At 38.3% G+C, this 20,710-nt stretch overlaps 1 protein-coding gene across 1 annotated transcript in view; it reads right to left on the reverse strand.

The window, feature by feature from the left end:
• Positions 1-20,710, reverse strand: part of ARMC1 (armadillo repeat containing 1) — a 44,035-nt gene that overhangs the window by 12,583 nt on the left and 10,742 nt on the right. Inside the window, exons 3-4 of the mRNA XM_043601157.1 lie at positions 19,672-19,763; positions 4,138-4,327 (exon numbers count right to left, since the gene is read on the reverse strand). Of these exons, the coding sequence (XP_043457092.1) occupies positions 4,138-4,327; positions 19,672-19,763 (282 nt within the window). The remainder of the gene's footprint in view (positions 1-4,137; positions 4,328-19,671; positions 19,764-20,710) is intronic.

The raw sequence follows: 20,710 nt of genomic DNA on the forward strand, positions 1-20,710 counted from the left end.
GTTCTGTGCCTGGAGCCTGCTCCAAGTTCTGTGTCTCCCTCACTCTCTGCCCCTATCCCGCTCATGTGCTCTCTCTGGCTCTCTCTCTCTCTCTCTCTCTCAAAAATAAACATCAAAAAAATTTAAAAATTTTTTTTAAAAAGACAGTAAATTTCATGCTATGTGTATTTTACCATAATAAAAAAAATAAAGACTATTTAAAGTAATAACAATGTATTTGGGGTTTATGACATATGTGGAAGCAAAAACATGTTAACAACTGCATAGACGCAGAGAAAGGAGAAATGGAAGTATAACGTTTTAAGTGTCCTATACTATGCATGAAGTGATATATTAATTGAAGCTACACTATAGTAACTTAAAGATATATAAAATAGGGGCAGTGCCTGGGTAGCTCAGTCAGGTAGGCATCCGACTTCCGCTCAGGTCATGATCTAGCCTGACCTGATCAAACTTGTTCGATCCCTATGTTCAAGCCCTATGTCGGGCTCTGTGCTGACAGCTCAGAGCCTGCAACCTGCTTCAGATTCTGTGTCTCCCTCTCCCTCTCTCGTGCTCTGCTGGTGCTCTCTTTCTCCAAAATAAATAAAAACATTAAAAAAAAAAAAAGATACATAAAATAAACCCTACATCAACCAACAAAAAGAAAGGAAGAACTGTACCTAAGAAGCCAACAAAGTAAATAAAATGAAATCATAAAAAACATCCAGTAGTCCAAAAGGCAGGAAAAGGGAACAAAGAACTGATTGGACAAATAGGGCACGGTGCCTGGCTAGTTCAGTCACAGGAGTGTCCAAACGATCTCAGGGTCCTGAGTTCAAACCCCACGCTGGACGCAGAGAGTACTTAAATAAACTTAAAAAAAAAAAAAAGAAAGAAAGAAAGGAATTAGCAAGATGGTTGTTTTAAACACAACCATACAAACAATCATATTAAAGATAACCCCAACACTCCAGTTAAAAGGCAGAAATTTTCAGAATGGATAAAAAGGCAAGGCCCTACTATATGGTGCCTGTAAGAAATCTACTTGAAATACAGACACAAATAGAAGACACACTAATCAGAAGCAAGCAGAAATAGCTAATATTAAAAGCAGACAGGGGCGCCTGGGTGGCACAGTCGGTTAAGCGTCCGACTTCAGCCAGGTCATGATCTCGCGGTCCATGAGTTCGAGCCCCGTGTCAGGCTCTGGGCTGATGGCTCGGAGCCTGGAGCCTGTTTCCGACTCTGTGCCTCCCTCTCTCTCTGCCCCTCCCCCGTTCATGCTCTGTCTCTCTCTGTCCCAAAAATAAATAAAAAACGTTGAAAAAAAAAATAAAATAAATAAATAAATAAAAGCAGACAATGTACAATGAGTTCAGAAAAAACTACCCTGTAGGAGTATTGCAGTATTCTATTATTAAAATAGTCTATATTAGAATACACTGAGTATATTCACCAGTGAAGCTATCTAGGACAAAAGTTTTCTTTATGGAAAGGTTTTTAATTACAAATTCAATTTCTTTAATACATAGTGAGCTATTCATGTTATCCATTTCTTCTTGAATAAACCTTGGCAATCTGTGTTTTTAAAAACATTTTCCTGTTTCATCTACATTATCAAATTTATTGGCATAAAGTTATTTAAAATATTCATTTATTTTCTTTTTAAATTTTTTATTTTTTTATTTTAATGTTTATTTAGTTTTGAGAGAGTGTGTGAGCAGGAGAAGGGCAGAGAGAGGAGACACAGAATCGGAAGCAGGCTCCAGGCTCTGAGCTGTCATCACAGAGCCCAATGTGGGGCTCAAACTCAGGACCCATGAGATCATGACCTGAGCTGAAGTCAGACACTTAACCAACTGAGCCAGCCAGGTGCGCCTCTTTTTAGATTTTTTTAGAAGTCTCTTTATTTATTTTGAGAGAGAGAGACAGCAAGCAGGGGAGGGGTAAAGAGTGAGAAAGAGAGAGAGAATCCCAAGCAGGTTCCACACCAGCAGCACAGAGTCCAATAGGGGGCTTGAACTCTCAAACCCAGAGATCATGGCCTGAGCCAAAATCAAGAGTAGGATGCTTAACTGACTGAGCCACCCAGGCGCTCCCATTTATTTTCTTTTTAATGTCTACAGGATCTATACTGATGTTTTCTCTCTCTTATTTCTGGTATGAATTTGTGACTTCTTTTATTCCTGATCAGTTTGGCTACAAATTTATCAATTTTATTGATCATGTCAAAGAATCAGCTTTTGATTTCATTAGTTTTTCTCCATTTTTCATTTCACTGATTTGTTTCTTCTCTTCTGCTTAAGTTAGATTTAATTTGCTTTTTCTTTTTTTTATCTAGTTTCTTAAGGTAGAAACTTAAGTCACTGAGACCTTATCTCTCTTATATATAAATAATTAGACATTTGGTGCTAATGAATTACCCTCTAAACACTGCTTTGGTGGCTTCCCACAAATTTTGATACTACATTTTCCTTTTTATTCAATTCAAAATGTTTATCATTTCTCTTCTGATTTCCTCATTGACTTAGGGATTTCTTTTTTAATTTGTTTAACGTTTATTTTTGAGAGAGAGAGAGAGAGAGAGAGAGAGCGAGCGAGCGAGTGAGCATGAGCAGGGCAGGGGCGGAGAGAGAGGGAGACCCAGAATCCGAAGCAGGCTCCAGGCTCCAAGCTGTCAGTGCAGAGCCCGATGTGGGACTTGAACTCATGGAACTGTGAGATCATGACCTGAGCTGAAATCAAGAGGCGGACGCTTAACCGACTGAACCACCCAGGCGCCCCCATGACTCAGGGATTATTTTAGAAATAAATTATTTAGTTTCCAAAATATTTGGGGGATTTTCCAAATACCTGTTATTGATTTCTAATTTGCTTTTCACTGTGCTCAGAGAACATACTTTGCATAGTTCTTTTAAATTGATTAAGACTTGTTTTATGACCCACAATAAGGTCTACCTTGGTAAAAGTTCCATGTGTATGTGAAAAGAATGGATACTACCTTGTGGCTGGAGGGTGTTCCATAAATGCCGATGAGGTTAAGGTGGTTGTTAGTACTATTTGAGTCATCTATATCCTTAACTGATTTTCTGTATACTTGTTCTATTAATTGAGAGTGGTGTTGAAATCTCCAGCTCTACTTGTGGATGTGTCTATTTCTTCTTGTTACATCCTCTGATTAACTGACACCTTTAGAACAAAATGCCCCTCTGGAATTTATTCTTCGAGACTGCTGAAAAAATACATAAATAAATAAAAATAAAAAGATCGCTGGTGGGATGCCTGGGTGGCTCAGTCAGTTGAGCGTCCGACTTCGGCTCAGGTCATGACCTCGCGGTCTGGGAGTTCGAGCCCCGCGTCGGGCTCTGTGCTGACAGCTCGGAGCCTGGAGCCTGCTTCCAATTCTGTGTCTCCTTTTCTCTCTGCCCCTTCCCCACTCATGCTGTCTCTCTCTGTCTCTCAAAAATGAATAAACATTAAAAAATAATAAAAAAAAAAAAAGATCGCTGGTGTCAGTGAAGAAACTATTTACAGTAGTTCCCCACCCCCCCCCATACCTTATCCATAGGAGATCTGTTCCAAGGCCCCCAGGGGATGCCTGAAACTGCAGAAAGTACCCAAACCTATACATACTATGTTCTTTTCCTGCACATTCATACGATAAGTTTACTTATAAATTAGACACAGGGGTGCTGGGCAGCTCAGTCACTTGAATGTCCAACTTCAGCTCAAGTCATGATCTTGTGGTTCATGAGTTCGGGCCCCACACTGGGGTCTCTGCTGTCAGTGCAGAGACCACTTCAGATCCTCTGTCCCCTCCCCTACTCATGGTCACTCACTCTCTCTCTCTCTCTAAAATAAACATTTAAAAAATAAATAAATTAGGCAGAGTAAGAGATAAATAATAGAACGATTGTAACAATACATTGTAACAAGTTATATGAATGTGATCTCTCTCAAAATATCCTACTATATTCACCTTCTTCTTGTGATGATGTGAGGTAATAAAATGTCTATGTGATGAGATGAAGTAAAGTAAATGACATAGGGATTGTTACATAGCCTTAGGCTACTACAACCTTCTGATGATATGTCAGAAGGGATCATCTGCTTCCTGACCCTACCTTATGAACCATGTGTTTATAAAAGTCTTACCGTATCATCAAGACCATCTATGTGCAAAACCACTGTTTTGGCACGTTTGTTTGTAGTTCCCAGGAAAAACTGAGCTTTCCTTCTACGTGAATTCATTTCATTGTAACTATCACCATCTGCCATACTGGAAGACTGGAGAATGTCATAAATTTCAGAAGCCAGCAGTTTTGTTTCTCCTGGAGTTGTAGACCTTGAAAAGAAACACATATAAATTAATAAACTAGTCCGGTCACCTCTATTGATTCTGTAATTTTATTCAACTTTGCAGAGCCTTGTTTTCTTCATTCTGATGTTTCATTCAATTTAAAGGAAATACCTAGAATAATCAACATTGAAAAACCAGTTAGTTGATAATAAGGTCTTCTAATTTTAAAACCATGGTTTGCTGAGATTCAAAACTCATCACTACAGTAGTATAAAACCACATTCAGGGGCACCTGGGTGGCTCAGTCAGTTGACCATCCGACTTCAGCTCAGGTCATGATCTCAGAGTTTGTGAGTTTGAGCCCCACGGCGAGCTCTGTGCTGACAGCTCCGAGCCTGGAGCCTGATTCAGATTCTGTGTCTCCTCTCTCTGCCACTCCCCTGCTAATGTTCAGTCTCTCTCAAAAATAAATAAATGTTAAAAAAAATAATAAAAACTTAAAGTTTTTTAATAAAAAAAATAAATAAAAGCACATTTAATCAAAATCATTAAACAGGAAATCAACTAAAAAGATTAGATTAGATGGGGCGCCTGGGTGGCGCAGTCGGTTAAGCATCCGACTTCAGCCAGATCACGATCTCGCGGTCCGTGAGTTCGAGCCCCGCGTCAGGCTCTGGGCTGATGGCTCAGAGCCTGGAGCCTGTTTCCAATTCTGTGTCTCCTCTCTCTCTGCCCCTCCCCCGTTCATGCTCTGTCTCTCTCTGTCCCAAAAATAAATAAACGTTGAAAAAAAAAAGTTAAAAACAAAAAAAAAAAGATTAGATTAGAACCTGTCCCTGGATTGGGGCGCCTGGGTGGCGCAGTCGGTTAAGCGTCCGACTTCAGCCAGGTCACGATCTTGCGGTCCGCGAGTTCGAGCCCCGCGTCGGGCTCTGGGCTGATGGCTCAGAGCCTGGAGCCTGTTTCCGATTCTGTGTCTCCCTCTCTCTCTGCCCCTCCCCCGTTCATGCTCTGTCTCTCTCTGTCCCAAAAATAAATAAATGTTGAAAAAAAAAAATTAAAAAAAAAAAAAAAAAGAACCTGTCCCTGGATTAACATTAATATAATTTGAAGATCCCCTGACCTTCAAGAAAGTACAACACATAAAAAACCAAAAGGAGAAAACAAATTAGGAGAGGATCATTCATATTAGAATCATTACAAAAAAGAGATTTCTTAATAAATTCAAATTGTTTCTTAATTTACATTTTTTACATATCTTTTACAAAGCATGAATATATTATAAAACCACAACTGGGGCACCTGGGTGGCCCAGCTGGTTAAGCATCTGACTTCAGCTCAGGTCATTATCTCACGGCTCGTGAGTTTGAGCCCTGCGTCAGGTTCTGTGCTGACAGCTCGGAGCCTGGAGCCTGCTTCAGATTCTGTGTCTCTCCTTCTCTCTGCCCCTCCCCGACTCATACCCTCTCTCTCCCTCAAGAATAAATTAACATTAAAAACAAAATTCTTTAAAAAAAACACACACACAACTAAAAACAAAAGTTTTCATTCTTAAACTTTTTTTAACTTTTAATGTTTATTTTTGAAAGAGAGAGAGTGCAGGCACACAAGGGAGGAGAAGCGGGGTGGAAGGGGGGACAGAGTGCACAGAGCCCGATGATGGGGGGCTCGAACTCACAAATTGTGACTTGAGCCAAAGTCAGATGCTTAACTCACTGAGCCACCCAGGAGCTCCTCCATTCTTAAACTCTTAAATCCTACTATAGGTCCTCAAATAAACATCTGGTGCCATGCTGTCCAAAACACTTCCTGCACTGATAGAAATGTTTGATAGCTGCACTGTCCACTCACCACATGAGGCTACTGACCAACCACAATTAAAAACATGATTATTTACTTTGAATTAAATTTAAATCGCCATGTGTGGCAAGTGTATACCATACTGGACAGCACAGATCTAACACTTATTAGTTGAATAAACAGTAAATATACGTAACTATAAAAATAACCCTCATTTCACTTACAGATAAGCTTAATTAATCCAAACCTTGTAACATACATTCAAGGCTTTTAAATCTGTCCCCATTCAGCTCTGCCAACATCAGCTCATTTTGTCTTTTTATGAACACCTTTTACAGATGCCTTTCCCTCAACCAAAAGACATAAGCTTTTTAACTCTTCCTCCTTCCTTGAAGGTTCAACCTCAACCACCATCTTCTTTGTGAAGCTTTCCCACCCCAACAATCCATTCCACCCTCTACATTTAAAGTACTATGATTGTGCTTATACTATTGATCATAATTTTCTTTTTTTCTTTTGAAGAATGGATATGTATTCTCTCTTTACCTTCCACAAAGCCTCACAAAACTTTTTGCCATCCGTTTATTGAATGAGCAAGAACACTTCAATTTCTGATATTCAGACTATAAACCTTCTAAGCTATACAGAGCTTCAGTTCCAGGGGTACTAATCTGGCAATTTTCCAAGCACTCAATTTACTATACCAGGTGCTTTTCTGGGCTACCGTTGACCACACTGATCAATTACTTTCAATGATTTTGACTGTGTACTGCAAGAAGCTATCAAAAAGACTATTTTGAGGTGGGTGGGGGGGGAAATGTCTCAGCACTCTTCTGATAGCTGTTTCACAGTACTGAAAAGGTCACTGCAGTTCTGAGATTTTTTTTTTTTAATTTTTTTTTAACGTTTGTTTATCAGCGTGTGCGTGCATGAGCGGGGAAGGTGCAAAGAGAGAGGGAGACACAGAATCCGAAGCAGGCTCCAGGCTCTGAGCTGTCAGCACAGAGCCCGACACGGGGCTCGAACTCACAGACAGCACGATCATGACCTGAGCCGAAGTCAGACGCTCAACCGACTGAGCCACCCAGTAGCCCCCTTTTATTTTTTTTAGTTCTGAGATATTTTAAATACTAGCCAACCAAAAGTTGTAGAATATGAGGACAGTGGTTACAGATACTCAAGAATTTAAGAGAGAAAAAAACCAGTGTCTTTGCTACCCCTCTTCACCACCAATATTGTTTTCAAGTGTTTGCATCAAATTAAAAAATCATCAAATAGAAGATTCAACTAATGAGCTTCCTATAAAACTTTTGAAATGCACATACACTACTTCAAAAACTTTGTTTCCAGATGAAGCAGTAGGGACATAAAATATTAAAACACAGTAACATCAAATAATTATCTTCCTATTCTGCAGAATAACAACTGTAAGAGTAGTTCTAAACCATACAGGGTTACTAACCCCTTGACAATCTGGTGTAAAATTAGAGAATGTTTCACAAAAAATGCAAATATAAAAATTTTCTACATTTTCCGTGAGTTTATATACCCACCCAAGCCATCCATCTTATGTCAACCTCAAAGAACAGAGATGGTTTAACATTTTTCTTAAACTGATCTAGAATTGGAGAGAGTAGAATAGGAGAACAGCAATGTAGTGATCCATCCAATGTTTGAGAATTTTCAATAAAATGTAAACTACTGGTAAGAATATAATTGGTAATATTGGAAAAAAAATTGTTTTCCAAATACTCTTTGACTCTGTAATTCTTCTACTGGAACTTGTTAAGAAAATAATCTATGAAATAAAAGTAATCCAAAACAGGGGCACCTGGGCGGCTTCAGTCAGTTGAGAGCCTGACTTCGGCTCAGGTCATGATCTCAAGGTCCATGAGTTTGAGCCCCACATCCAGCTCTGTGCAGACAGCTCAGAGCCTGGAGTCTGCTTTGGATTCTGTGTCTCCCCCTCTCTCTGCCCCTCTGCCACTCGTGCTCTCTCTCAAAAACTAAATAAACATTTTAAAAATTAAAAAAAAAAAAAAAAGTAATCCAAAACATAAAAATAGCCTTTTAAACAGTTAGGCAAGGAAGTTTTAGGGATACCTGGGTGGCTCAGCTGGTTGAGGGTCTGACTCTTGATCCTGAATCAGGTCATGATCCCAGGGTCATGGGATGGAACCTCCATGCTAAGAGTGGACCCTGATTGGGATTCTCTCTCTCCCTCCCCCCACCCCCCGCCTTGTGCTCGCTCACTCTCTCTACAATAAAGAATAAATCTTTTTAAATAAACTTAAAAAATATATTTATTTATTTTGAGAGAAAGAAAGCATTAGGGAGGGGCAGAGAAAAAATCCCAAGCAGGCTCCCTGCTGTAAGCACAGAGGCTGATGCAGGGCTTGAACTCACAAACCGTGAGATCATGACCTGAGCTGAAATCAAGAGTGAGAGGTTTGGGAGCCTGGGTGGTTCAGTCAGTTAAGCACCCGACTTCAGCTCAGGTCATGATCTCATGGTTCATGAGTTTCAGCCCCTGTCAAGCTATGTGCTGAGAGCTCAGAGCCTGGATCCTGCTTCAGATTCTGTGTCTCCCTCTCTCTCCACGACACCCCCACTTGCACTCATCTCTCTCTCTCAAAAATGAATAAATGTTAAAAAAAAAAAAATTTAAAAAAAAAAAAGAGAGAGAGATGTTTAACCAACCGAGCCACCCAGGTGCCCCTAAATAAAAATTTAAAAAAGAAGTTTTGTGACTCCTGGGTAGCTCAGTCGGTTAAGCATCGGACTTCGGCTCAGGTCATGATCTCACGGTTCATGAGCTTGTGCCCCAATTTGAAGTGAGCTCGAGCCCCACTTTGGGTGAACACAAGCTCCGCATTGAGTGAGCCCTGGTTCTCTCTTTTCCTGCCCTCACTCATTTGTGCCCTCTCTCTCTAAAAAAAAATAAAATAAAATAAAATAAAGCAAAAAAACCCCAAAAAATGTTAAGACAGTACTGACCAACATAACTTTCTGAGATGATGGAAATGTAGTAAACTAGTCACATGAATATTAAACACTTGGAATAAGGTTGGCACAAGTGAAAAATTGGTTTTTAAATTTAATTTAAATTTAAATTGCCACATGTGGCTAACGACTACCATACGAGACAGAATTTTTAGAAAAAAAGGGAAAATTACCTCTGCTGTCAACTTCTTTAAGTTAACCTTCCTTTTCCTGATTATTACTCCCATATATCTGACAAACCATTTCTCTAACACATTTTCTGACTAAGGTCCTGCAAAAGAAATTAGCTCTACAAAAACTATAAGTGACAATTTTCTCAATTCTCCAAAGGATGGTATAGAGTTAAAACCATTCTAGATTCACAGGAGAGAAGATAATCTGTACATCTATTGGATTCCTTAGGGCTCTGGGGCTTAATTCTCTCATACACCTGTATTACCAGTTTCCACATTAGTAGCAACAGAGTGAGGGAAGAGAATTCCATTTATTCATAAGAACAATTTGCAAAGGTGATACGTGTGCATTTACAATTGCCTGTGCTGCTACAGAAGCTACTCGCACTAACTTTCATTTAGGAAATTAAGGATTTGGGGCACCCGGCTGGCTTAGGTGGTAGAGCACACAATTCCTGATCTTAGGTTTGTGAGTTCGACTCCCACATGGGGTGTAAAGATTGCTTAAAAATAAAATCTTAAAAAAAAAAATTACAGATTTACCAAAAAACAGAAAAAAAGAAAATTAAGGATTTACAACAAAACTATACTTATAGTCACACATCTTATGTTTGCTTAGATAAACAAAGCAATTACAGATAATTAGAAAAATGGTTCTATGAAATAAATACTCCTATGACTACCATTTTTAACTTGTTTCATAATTCCAAAATCTCATCATTTTCACACAGTAATAAATTCCCTTCTGGAAGATTTTCAATTTCTACCTACTTAAAACCAAAAGATTTTAAAAGAATAACATAATCAAATCAACATGATGGCCTCACTGTTAAGTATGGTTTTCAGGTGTACCTCATAGGACTAATTTTATTGCTACCCTTCCTATGAAACGGTTAAGAGATCTATTTACAGGCCCAGATCCCTCTCAAAACTAAGTAAAATTTTGTCTTAGGCAAAATTAAATTTACAAAAGCATATAAGCAAATTTAATTACAGTTACTTCATGATCAGGGCACTATGAAGTACCCGTTCAACAAATCAATTATACCTTTTTTTTTTCCCAACAAATCAATTATAAATAATTATTTCCTTACTTTTAAAAAATGCTTTTAAAACCAAAAAGAAAAACCCAAGACCGTCTACAGATTTGGAAGCTAGTCTTTAAAAAAAAAAAATTACTGTTCAAATACTATCATTCAAAACATTCAAAAAGAAAAAGTCTAGAGTTTTATGGTATATTTGGCCATAAATATGAGAGACTGTATAATTAAACAAGAATTAATTGCCCTCATCTTCTTAGGCAATTGCAAATTGAAAGAGCTGATTAATGCCCTGGATTTAGTTCAGTCTTTAAAATGTGACATCAGAAAAAAAGACTATCTTGAAAATTTCTTTCATCTAAGTAATTGGAATTTTGTTCTCAGTAATTTACTATTAAATAATGAAGTATATTGATTCCTCACCACTTTTTCTAATTAGTTATCCATACTGAAAAGGTTCATGTTATTCATAAAACACAACTACAAGAAACTTGACCTTTATTATATATCAAAAATAATCTTAATTCTGAATATATATCCTTATTGGTCATAAACGCCAATTCACTCTAATTCTAGATGCCGCTATAAACATTTCATATTGCTCATAAAGGCCAGTTAAAACCTCCACATACTACATAAAATCAATGAATATATCATTTTACTGTTGAAGACTTGCTATCTATCATCTTGAAAAACATCTTAAATTTTCCTTTAGGAGTTGCTTTTGCTTTTCTTTTCGGTGTTGTTTGCTAAGAAGTGTTCTGGTAACATTTATGCAACCAAGAAATTTATCCCGCATTTTTCAATGCAAAAAACAGTCCTAAATTAAAAAGGGTTCTAAGAAGGAAGTCAACAGTTCTGTTTAGGTAACAATGAAATCCAAGGCAGGGAACCTATGATCCTTGAGCCAAAGCCTATTCATTTATATATTAACCATGGCTGTTTTGACCCACCAGGGTAGTTGCAATGGGGACTGTTATGTCTAGCAAAGCCTAAAACATTTACTGGCTTTTCACAGAAAAAAATTTGCCAACCTCTGTTCTAAATAATTACAAAAAAGACACTTAAAAAAAACTACAAAGCATGTGGAATGTAACCACAGCCATTAAGAATGATATTGCAAAGGACACCTGGGTGGCTCAGTCGGTTAAGCATCTGACTTCGGCTCAGGTCACAATCTTATGGTTCGGGAGTCCAAGCCCCATATCAGGCTCTGTGCTGCTAGCTCAGAGCCCGGAGCCTGCTTTGGATTCTGTGTCTCCCTCTCTCTCTGCCCCTCCCCTCCTCATGCTCTTGTCTCTCTCTCTTTCTCTCTCATAAAAAATAAACATGATAAAAAAAAAGAATGATATTGCAGGTAAATGGTTATATGGAAGAGTGCTCCTGATAATATATATTAACTACCACTACTGCCCTTACCTTTTATAAAATATATTGGCATCGGATTTCTCAAAAAAAAAAAAAAAAAGAATAAAAATCAAGGCAAAGCAGAACAACATTTTCAAGAATCTCAAGAAAACAAAAGGTGAGCCATGGATCCAGTCCAGCTGTCCTTTAAGTATTAAAGTTACAGAAAAAGGGTTTTAAACATGAAAGAAGTCAAGGAATATTTGAGCCTTTCTTGAGCAATCTACTAGACAATGAGTTTAAACCAAGAGATGACCAGAAAAATTTTTGCAAAAGGACAATGAGCATTTTCTATATTTAACTGTGGATCTAAGTTTAAAACAAAGGTGGGAAAGAGAATGAAAGAACATATCAATGTTTGACAAAGCAGAAATAATCCAACTTAAAAAAAAGGAATCACCTGAAACTAATGTAACATTATGTGTTAACTATACTCAAACAACTTTTTTAAAAAAGGACAAGGAAGAAGAAAAGACTACAGTAGAAAAAGTTTAGTGACTATGGAACACATAACAGGTGGGAATCAAAAAATTACCATTAAAACTAACAATCAAGATAGTGGAAGTTTAAATAAGAAAACAGACAACTTAGAATATTTTTTTTCCAACGTTTATTTATTTTTGGGACAGAGAGAAACAGAGCATGAACGGGGGAGGGGCAGAGAGAGAGGGAGACACAGAATCGGAAACAAGCTCCAGGCTCTGAGCCATCAGCCCAGAGCCCGACGCGGGGCTCGAACTCACGGACCGCGAGATCGTGACCTGGCTGAAGTCGGACGCTTAACCAACTGTGCCACCCAGGCGCCCCGAATATTTTTTAAAAGTATAAGTACAAGAGCAACCACTGTAACAGTAAAACAAACCATTTGAAGTATGAGAAGAAATTTTCAAAGTAAGGATCACCTGGGCGGCTTAGTCAGTTAAGCTTCTGATTCTTGATTTCAGCTTTGGTCATGGTCTCATGGCATGTGAGATCGAGCCCTGCATTGGACTCCATGCTGAACGTGGAGCCTGTTTGGGATTCTCTCTCTCCCTCTCTCTCTGCCCCTTCCCTACTTGTGTGCTCTCTCTCAAGATAAATAAACTCTAAATTAAAAAAAAAAAGAAATTTTCAAAGTAAAAGAAGAAAACCTCATACAGGGAAAAAAACACAACTACTACAACATAACATACACAGTAACTATCACAAAAATGAATGAAGATTAAATATATCAATCACTCAATATAAATGGACTTAGTTCACCAAGTAAAACAAAAAGATTTTCCATTTGGCTCAAAAAAACAAAACACAACTAAAACAAAGTGATTCAGAAATAAAGGAATGGGCAAATGTTGACCAGGCAAATAGAAACAATGAGAACAGGGCTTGCATACCGATCAAACAAAGTAAGGGGTGCCTACGTGGCTCAGTTAGTTGAGCATCTGACTCTTGATTTCAGCTCAGGTCATGGGATCAAGCCCTGCACTATGCTCCGTACTGAGCATGGAACCTACTTAAGACTCTCTCGCACGCTCTCTCTCTCCCTCTCTCCCCCACTTGCACTCTCTAAAATAAAATGAACATTAAATAAATAAATAAATGAAATGAAATGAAAGAAATTTTAACTACTTTTTAAAAAGAACACAGAGGGGCGCCTGGGTGGCGCAGTCGGTTGAGCGTCCGACTTCAGCCAGGTCACGATCTCGCGGTCCGTGAGTTCGAGCCCCGCGTCGGGCTCTGGGCTGATGGCTCAGAGCCTGGAGCCTGTTTCTGATTCTGTGTCTCCCTCTCTCTCTGCCCCTCCCCCGTTCATGCTCTGTCTCTCTCTGTCCCAAAAATAAAATAAACGTTGAAAAAAAAAAAAAAAAAAAAAAAGAACACAGAAACAAGAAGTAAAAACCACATAAGGAAATAACACAAAGAAATAAAACACAAACTTTTCATCCAAGATTTTAGCAAGAAGAACAGATCATTGTTTATTATGGCACTGTTTCAAAATCTAGGATTTTAGGAAGTTCTCCAGATGAAATGAGATGTTTTAAAGTTGAGATGCCACATTTTATTGAAGCAGCTTTTACTTATAGTATGTTTCATACTAGATATTCAAAAGTACTTTTATAAAATGCATCTTATAGCAGAACTATTACTCCTAAAATACAAATTGCAATGTCCTATAAATACCTCTAATGAAATGTTATTTATGGAAGAGATTAAAATTAAAACATAATGCCAGATTTATTCTCAATGACAGAGAACTGAAAGTAATAGTGACTTTGGAGTTAATTCAACTATCAATCCATAAGCATCCATAAACACAAGGAAACCTGCTGTTAAATAAAAGTTAAAATCTCAGCAAAATTCTGTAACAAAACATAAGAGTGATTAAGGCTCAAAATTTTAGTATGCAGAATTTCTCCTAGTTTATAAAATATTTTTCTCAGCTTCCCATGTGAAGAATAATGTCCACTTTCCACACCTACTTTTGCGGTTTGGTTTCCCTTTCAATCACTGCCAAGTGAAAGGTTTCCCTTCAGTCAAAAGAGCAGCATATTATGTTCCATGGGTCTTTCTGGAATATGGGGAGATTTTTACACTTCCTTAGTTGCAGAGTTCCATAGAATCATAGCTAAAACTCTCCCTAACTCAGTACTCCCAAATAGAAATACTGATTGGAATCACATCCTAACTGGCTGGCTTTCATGGGACAACCATATCAAAGAAAGCAATTAGGGTATATAATATAAATCTCTTGTGCTATGGCTTACCAAAGTGATCTATATAATAATGAGATGCCAATTCGTTCATAAACTAGTTAAGTTAGGATATCAATAGATCAGACATCTGTATATAGTAACACACATGACACAATGCAAAATGTCTAAAGAACACACATTTACCAAAGCAGTTATGCATATATAAAACTCACCCTACCATATATGAGAATTTTTCATTCTTATTAAAAAAAAATTTTTTTTAATGTTTATTTATTTTTGAGAGACAGAGAGTGCGAGTGGGGGAGGGGCAGAGAGCGAGAGGGAGACACAGAATCTGAAGAAGGCTCCAGGCTCTGAGCTGTCAGCATAGAGCCTGACACGGGGCTCGAACCCACAGACCGCAAGATCATGACCTGAGCCAAAGTCAGACGCTTAACTGACTGAGCCACCCAGGTGCCCCACGTTCTGATTTTTAATAAAGGTACCCAAAAGAACCAAGTAGATGAAAAGATAAGAAAAATGCCAGACCAACCTAATTTCCTAAAAGAAAATCAAGTCCATGCTATGAGACAGTTCACAACAAGTTAAACATGCTGAGCCAAAACCTGATTCCAATACTTCTCTAATACTTCACAGTCTTAATGTTTACGAGCCAAAACTCAGTTTTTATTAACCTTCTAAAAACATTCAAATATAGCAATAAATTTCTAAGATGATCACCACACTGTCCGAAAAAAACACACTTTGAGTTATAAAACTAAGTCACTGTGGCAGCCAAGGAGATACACTGCATGGATCTCCCTTTAAGAAAGAAGCTTGCTTGGGGCTCCTGGGTGGCTCAACTGGTTAAGCTAAGTGTCTGACTTCAGCTCAGGTCACGATCTCACGGTTTGTGAGTTTGTGCCGACAGCTCAGAGCCTGGATCCTGCTTCAGATTCTGTGTCTCCCTCTCTCTCTCTGCCCCTCCCTGGCTCGCACTCTGTCTCTCTCTCAAAAATGAATAAACATTAAATAAAAAGAAAGAAAAGAAAGAAGCTTGCTTGCCCTTTGGGTGCAGAAAGTGGAGTAGCAGCTGTCATTGCTTTGAGATCCATCACACCATTCAAGCTTTTATACCAAGGCCTGGCTCTTCACAGGCAGGCCCCAACCAATGACTGAGCAGTGGGGACACTAGGTGGCCATTTCTGCCCAGTGCAAGTCTCATTCACAGGGCAATCCTTGCTGTGAGCTCCCCTTTGAGTTGACTATCAGATCTGCAATGCAATCTGAGACTCTCCTTGCCTCACTCAGTTTCCTCTCCATTATCCTTTTACAGATGACAGATCCACACTGAAGTCTAAAGACTGGAGTCTAATCCTGCTTCATCCTCCTCTATCTTTATAGGCCTTACCCCACAACAAACCTCTTCCATTTCTAACTCCATTTCAAGATCTCTTTTCCAGATGATAAGCCAAGATAATGACCTGAATGGACACACCACTTCTCTTACAAAAATATAAGTAGTCTCCCTACTATTTTATAAACGTCTCTCTCACATACACACACACACACACACACGTATACACATATCTACCAGAACATTAGCCAATCAAAAAAAATTGTTTTACAGGTTTAATCTATGCAACCTCTAAAACTTGCTCTAAATCTTTAAAGTTCAGATTTAAAGTACATTTTAACATATTAACATTAATTTTTTTTCATGGAATTTCTTACCTTTAAATAATTTTTACCACATAAATTTTCAACTTCAATAACTATACCTGTTAAAGGACAACACAATCTTAAGTTCATCATATGAATAAAACTGCACTACAGAAGCATCCATGCGATGCTTAAATCTTTGTTTCCAAAAGAGCTAATATGGCATTAAAAATAGTTAATTTATATGGGGGTGCCTGGGTGACTCAGTCAGTTGAGTGTCTGACTGGCTCAGGTCATGATCTTGTGGTTCAAGAGTTCAAGCCCTCCATTGGGCTCGATGCTGACAGCAGGGAGCCCGCTTCGCATTCTCTGTTCCCCTCTCCCGCTTGGCTCTTGCTCTCTCTTGCTCTCCCTCTCTCTCTCAAAAGTAAACATTTAAAACAAAATTGTTACCTATATGGCATCGAAGCATACTAGAAACAATAATGAAACATTTTATACAACTTTTTAGGATATACAAAACGTTTCTACATATATTATCCATTAGATCCTCAATCACTTTGCCTGTGTTACTATAGGCTTTAGATAAGGAAACTTAGGGTCAAAGAGATTCTTTGTCTCAAGTAAGAACTAGAATCCAGATTTTTGCTGGTGGAATTGACCTCAAATCATAGAGATAATTAACACAATTGATACAGTTAATACTTTCTATTACTTATTCCTAACTGATCACTTCAATAAAAACAAGAAAAAAACTTCAGCCTCTATCTGGTCATTATGAAAGATCAAGGCACCACAGAACTATCCTATCAGACAGCTGACCCCATAAGAACAAATATTTTAGAGATTTCTGAAAAATAAGATTAATAAAATTTATCCAGAAGCTAAGAACACCAAGAAAAAAAAGCACACTGCCTTGGAAGTCAGTTTTGATGATTCTTCACTGATATAATTTAACCATTTAGCATTTGGGAATTACAGAAGAACTTTTGTGAGCACTCAAGCCAAAGAAACTCCAAGATTTCTTTCTTGTGGTTACTTACAGTGGATATTTATTATTCTTGACCCTTTTATGCCCTAGAATGCTGTGGGGGTTTCCATGGTGAATCTATGCATAAGCTAAACCATCAGATGTGTCAAAGACGCAATGTGAGATTAGGTTTGCACTAGAACTGTGATGTTAACAGGACACTTACAACTAATGAATTCTTTCAAGGTGAGGTGGAAGGTTGTAAATGGAGACTTCATATCCCACCCTTGTAGCTCAGAAGCTAGCTGTGACTGAGACTGATGTGGGGAGCTGCATCAGACCTTGCAAGAAACTAAAGATGAATACAGACTCTGAAATGGCACCCAAAGCCTTTTAAAATAAATAGAAAAATTTTAAGCAGAACTATGAAAAAAAGACGCAGTTGGGCAGGTGGGTGGGGAGCAAGGGTTTAAAGAGTAACAACTCCTGTATTGTTGTAAAATACCTCATCTGTATACCTTGTACTGGGACACTTTATTTCTCAGTACTGCATGGCAGGAAATGGAATGCCAATAGAAGACAGTTGTGTTGGTGATTACTCACTTTAAATCAGATAAATTAAATGGTTACCCTTCATAGTTTTAAAGGCAGTCATGTCTAGTAGAGGATCAAAATACAAAGTAAACTAAGATTAGGCCTCAGAAGCATAGCTTTTTTGCTTTCAGAGAAAGTGGAAATATCAAAACACTTAATCTTCAGTTCCTAGTCTTCTAACAGGAAATCAACAAAGACTAAGAAAGGAACAAAACCAGACACTCCCAGGGGCAAGAGGGCTGAAGGACTACAGACAAGTAACATGGACTCTTTGTATCTTCCTCACCCATAAAATTGTTATCTGCCAAATCTATCTCAAAAAGTTTTAAGTAACATAAAAAGATAATGGATGTGAAAACCATAGTAAGCTGAAAGGTGCAATTAAAAACCACCCATTTGGGGCGCCTGGGTGGCTTGGTCGGTTAAGCGTCTGACTTCGGCTCCGGTCATGATCTCACGGTCCGTGAGTTCAAGCCCCACGTCGGGCTCTGTGCTGACAGCTCAGAGCCTGGAGCCTGTTTCAGATTCTGTGTCTCCCTCTCTCTCTGCTCCTCCCCTGTTCATGCTCTGTCTCTCTCTGTCTCAAAAATAAATAAACGTTAAAAAAAAAAATTTAAAAAAAAAATAAAAAATAAAAAAAAAAATAAAAACCACCCATTTGCTAAAATTCAAATTAAATACCTCTAAGTCTCTGAGAAATGTCTTAATAATGCTCAGAAAATCTTATCAAAAGCCCTTTTTTGCCATGATACTGATGAAGTTTTTTGTTTTTTTTTTTTAATTTAAATTTTAGTTAACATACAGTATTGTTTTCAGGAGTAGAATTTAGTGATTCATCACTTACATACAACACCCAGGGCTCATCACAACAAGTGCCCTCCTTAATACCCATCACCCTTCTAGCATATCCCGCACCCACCTGCCTCCATCAACCCTGTTTGTTCTCTATAGTTAAGTCTCTTATGGTTTGTTACCCTCCCCCGTTTTTCCCCACCTTCCCACATGAGTGAAATCATATGGTATCTGTCTTTCTGATTGACTTATTTCACTTATATATTTTAGCTTCATTCACGCTGTTGCAAATGGCACGATTTCATTCTTTTTGATGGCTGAGTAATATTCCCTTATGTGTATATATATGCATATATATACATACATATACACATATATATACATATATACTTTATATATATATATATACATACACACACACATCTTTGTCTATTCCTGATGGTTCTTTTGAGTAAGACAGGGATGAAGTAGCAAAAGAACTTTGTAAGGTACTATAATACTGCTTACTTTCAAATGTGATTAGTAACCTATGTTGCTCTGTTTACATATACCTCAGAAAACTTAAAGGTAGGATTTTCTCTTTTTAAAAATATGATTCATAAGAACCATGTTTATCAACATTTTAAATAAAATTTGAGCATTTTCATAAATACTATTAATATCAATGTTTAAGAATAATCAGAAGACTCGATCTCGCGGTCCATGAGTTCGAGCCCCGCGTCAGGCTCTGGGCTGATGGCTCAGAGCCTGGAGCCTGTTTCCGATTCTGTGTCTCCCTCTCTCTCCGCCCCTCCCCTGTTCATGCTCTGTCTCTCTCTGTCCCAAAAATAAATAAACGTTGAAAAAAAAAAGTTAAAAAAAAAAAAAAAAAAAGGGCGCCTGGGTGGCGCAGTCGGTTAAGCGTCCGACTTCAGCCAGGTCACGATCTCGCGGTCCGTGAGTTCGAGCCCTGCGTCAGGCTCTGGGCTGATGGCTCAGAGCCTGGAGCTTGTTTCCGATTCTGTGTCTCCCTCTCTCTCTGCCCCTCCCCCGTTCATGCTCTGTCTCTCTCTGTCCCAAAAATAAATAAACGTTGAAAAAAAAAAAAAAAAAAAGAATAATCAGAAGACTGACAATCAGAACACTCCTAGACATAAAACCCACAAAAGTATGCCTTCATATTAGAATAAAAATTTCAGTGAAATGATGTATTACATTTCACTGTATATTACAACATACATTTAACAGGAAGATCCACTTTTCCACTGCCTTAGGAGACACCATCTATTGTACTTACTTCTGTATAACATTTTGCAAGCTTAACATCATCCCCAGTTCTCCTTTCATCTTCTCTCTGTTAGCTCGGCATTCTGCCAAGTACCGAAGAGCCTACAGCAAAAACAGTGACAGGTTAATTTACAACTCCAGACTATTCAAAACTAAACTCATTACTAACTTACTGCAAGAGGAAAAAGATGAAAAATAAGTTTTTGTTTTTAGAATCAATTGGTTTTGAAGTATTTAGAAACTCTTCTTTAAATGCGATAATCACAGCAGACCCCTAGGGAAGAAATGATCCTTTTAGCTAAAGTATCTGAATCTGCTCTTTGAAATAATGGTCCCTAACTTATCTGTAAGGTCAAAATTAGGTTGTCCTGGCTTTATTTTCACCACTTCATCTTGACAGAGATATATGAAACCACATTCCATTTATTAATTTTAGGGAGTAGTCTCAATAGCTACCATTTCCCCCTAGATACTTTTTACATATTAATTAAAATAAACTGCTGAGCGAGACAAAACATAAAAATACCTTTACAGAATGAACTGTTTTTAATTTTACAATTCACCTTTAAAGTGTCCTTTTTTGGGGCGCCTGGGTGGCGCAGTCGGTTAAGCGTCCGACTTCAGCCAGGTCACGATCTCATAGTCCGTGGGTTCAAGCCCCGCGTCGGGCTCTGGGCTGATAGCTCAGAGCCTGGAGCCTGTTTCCGATTCTGTGTCTCCCTCTCTCTCTGCCCCTCCCCCGTTCATGCTCTATCTCGCTTTGTCCCAAAAATAAATAAAAAACGTTGAAAAAAAAATTAAAAAAAAATAAATAAAGTGTCCTTTTTTATTGAAAAACAAAAGATCAATTCACAGATTTCTACTTTGTCAAATTTTACTTTTCTAGGGTGCTTTTCTCTTAAAATTTAAAGTATATTTTGGGGGCACCTGGGTGGCTCAGTTGGTTAAGCGTCCCAACTTCGGCTTAGGTCATGATCTCGCGGTTTGTGAGTTCAAGCCCCGTGTCGGGCTCTGTGCTGATAGCTCGGAGCCTGGAGCCTGCTTCAGAT

The sequence above is a fragment of the Prionailurus bengalensis genome, chromosome F2 (assembly GCF_016509475.1).
Source record: "Prionailurus bengalensis isolate Pbe53 chromosome F2, Fcat_Pben_1.1_paternal_pri, whole genome shotgun sequence".
In the NCBI taxonomy this organism is placed as follows: Eukaryota; Metazoa; Chordata; class Mammalia; order Carnivora; family Felidae; genus Prionailurus; species Prionailurus bengalensis.